Below are 2,739 nucleotides of genomic sequence, written 5' to 3'. Positions count from 1 at the left end.
CACAGGGCACTGCCCCGCACCAGGCAGGCGGCGGGCGCCTCCTGGGCGATGCTGATGAGGGAGAGGAGGTTTTCCCGAGCCTTCAGTGCCACCCTGTTCTTCTGCGAGGAAGAGGAGGAGGAGGAGGGAGAGGTGGTGTCACCCCACTGGTGCCTGCAGTCCCCTCTTTGCCAGCCCTTTGCCCCCTACCTGGCTCTTGCACAGCCCCACCAAGGCGGTGATGAGGTTGGTGTCCCTCCGTGGCGGAGAGGGCTCGGTTGGGGGGGATCCAGCAGTGGGGGGATGCTCTGCGCCCTCTTCCACGGGGCTGGTTGGTACCTCTGGGGCTCTCCTCCCATTTAGGATGCTCTTGCCCTGGAAAGAAAGTAGAGCAGCAAAACATCACTGAATCATTATGGCTGGAAAAGACTGAAGATCAAGTTCAACCATCAACTCAACCCCACTAAACCATGTCCCCAAATGCCACATCTACACATTTTTTAACCTCTCCAGGGACAGTGACACCATAGCCAACATCTTCCTCCCGTTCACCCTTTGCAGTGAGGACGAACCTGCAAAGCACCTGAAAAAACCCCCTTAACCAAGCCAAACCCCATCAAATGACCCCAAAACGCATCCCACCAGCACGGGGATGCCCGGGGAGCTGCTCACCTCCAGGATGTAGGGCAGCAGGGTGGGATCCTGCTTAATTTTGGAGCAGAGGACGGCTGTGAATTGCACCACCTCCTTCTCGGTGCCAGAGCCCAGGCGATGGCCGCTGAGCTGGAGCAGCTTCTGCCGGGGCAGGGAGAGGGATATGAGGCTGATGGATGCTCTCCCACCCTGCATCGGTCCCCAGAAAGCAACCCCCATGGGTGCAGGGCTCACCTGCACGGGCCGGTGCACGTTGAGGTAGTGCAGGAGTGGGTGCTGGACCTGCCCCAGCACCCGGCTGAAGAAGAGCAGGACCTGCTGTCTCATCCCGGGGGGATACTGGGGGGGTAGAGGCATCAAGGAGAGCCCAGGTACCCCGTAATCACCCCAAATTGCCCAGCAAGGCAGCATCCCCCCCATGCTGATAACGTTGTGGTAACGCTTTCAGCACAGACCCTGCTTTTGCTCCCCCAAAATGATGTGTGGACCCCCCCCCCACCCAGGACCTCCCACCAACCCCAGGCTCCTCTCAGGGGCTGAATTCAGCTCCATAAACTGAGCTTTCTTGCAGGGAAAATAAAATTAACAGGGATTATTTCCCCTTTCCTGCTGCTACAGGGCTAGAGATGGGGAACTACAGCCCAGCACCCCAAAAATCCCAAATCCTCACGACCACAGAAGGGCCATCACTTGTTTCTGAAGCCCACACCACGCCGGCATTTGCTTCTATTTAAATAAAAGTCTATTTATAGGGAGCCTCGTTATTATTAACAACACAGGAATAGCAGAGCCAAAATATTTGGGCAATATTTACAGAGAGGGCTGCCTAAAAACACCTTGTCCTGCGAACCCAAGCAATCCCCCTCCCAAAAAATAACCCCAGCACCCCACCATGCTCCACAAACTCCCATTGCCCAGCTAGAAAAGCTTCAGAATGAAAAACACCGAGCAGCACCATGCAAAGCAGCTGGAAAAGGCTGTGGGGGCTGATTTCGGGACCCCCAAAAGCAGCTTTCCTGGGGCCTGAGCACCCACCTCTGCCTTGCCCAGGGTGCTGAGGGTCTCCAGGACCTTGTGTTGCAGGAGGTACTCGAGGCACGGCCCCGCTTCGCCCGCCGGGCACTGCTGCTCCTCGTACACCAAAATGTCCAGCATCTGCTTGAGGCGCCAGGGGATGTCTGTCTGTCTGGCAGGGATGCTCTCATCTGCGGACATGGACATTGGGGGGCTGCAGCGTGTGTCCCCCCCATGGCACGGGTGCCTTGCCACCAGGTTTGGAGAGGGGAGATGGGGTGCCCGGGTGCAATTGAGTGTGAGTGGGGTGTGGGGAGGGGGTCCTTGTGCCCTAAGACAGGGTCCCCGTGTCCTAGGATGGGGTCCCTATATCTTAGGATGGGATCCCTGTGTCCTAGGATGGGGTCCCTATATCTTAGGATGGGGTCCTGTGGCGTGGGAATAAAGTCCTTATGAATGGGAACAGGGTCCTTGTGTCCTTGGAGAGGGTCCCAGTACCCTAAGACAGGGTCCCATGGCCTGGGAATAAGGTCCCTGTGCCCAGGGAGGGGGTCTCCATGTTCTGGATTGGGTCCCTCTGCCCTGGGATTGGGACCCCCTGCCCTGGGAAGGGACCCCGAGCCGTGCTGGCCCAGAATCGCTCTCCATCCACCGGCAGGGACGTCGCTAGATGGCAATGTGATGGTGGAGTCCCAGCAGCGCTTGAGGCTGCTCCTTCCGCTCATGGCCTAGCAAGCCGCCGGCTTTTGGGGGCTTTCGGAGCTGTGGTCGCAGTTGCCATCTGTTCTGGGGGGCTGTGGGGCATTTCTAGCCCTGGAGAACCCGGAGGGGAAGGGGTGGCGGGGGGCAAGCAGAAAGGACTGGAATCCTGACGGGGAAAGGGCTGAAACTCTCCAGGCCCTGCTTAAAAGCTCCCGAAAAGGGACGTGCCCCAGCCTGTGATCACTGCCGGGAGACTCCACACCCACCCAAACCCCCTCGTGGCGCTTTGAGGGGGTCAGGGCCAAGCACTCGGCTGGACAAGACCTCCCGGGATACAGGAATGGGGGGTCCCATGCCAAAACTCTGCATGGCAGCTCCGCCGTGGTGCCC

At 58.8% G+C, this 2,739-nt stretch overlaps 1 protein-coding gene across 1 annotated transcript in view; it reads right to left on the bottom strand.

Moving 5' to 3' along the window:
• The window catches only part of LOC104547371 (protein FAM160B2-like), a gene marked incomplete at both ends in the record, with an annotated part of 3,617 nt that extends 1,779 nt beyond the window's left edge, over positions 1–1,838 (bottom strand). The window contains 5 exon segments of the mRNA XM_010193025.1: positions 21–101; positions 190–354; positions 652–774; positions 868–972; positions 1,669–1,838. Coding sequence (XP_010191327.1) covers positions 21–101; positions 190–354; positions 652–774; positions 868–972; positions 1,669–1,838 — 644 coding nt within the window.
• Positions 1,839–2,739: the final 901 nt, after the last annotated feature.

Source organism: Mesitornis unicolor, unplaced genomic scaffold, assembly GCF_000695765.1.
Source record: "Mesitornis unicolor isolate BGI_N332 unplaced genomic scaffold, ASM69576v1 scaffold36269, whole genome shotgun sequence".
In the NCBI taxonomy this organism is placed as follows: domain Eukaryota; kingdom Metazoa; phylum Chordata; class Aves; order Mesitornithiformes; family Mesitornithidae; genus Mesitornis; species Mesitornis unicolor.
This window is presented reverse-complemented; position numbering and strand designations above follow the sequence as displayed.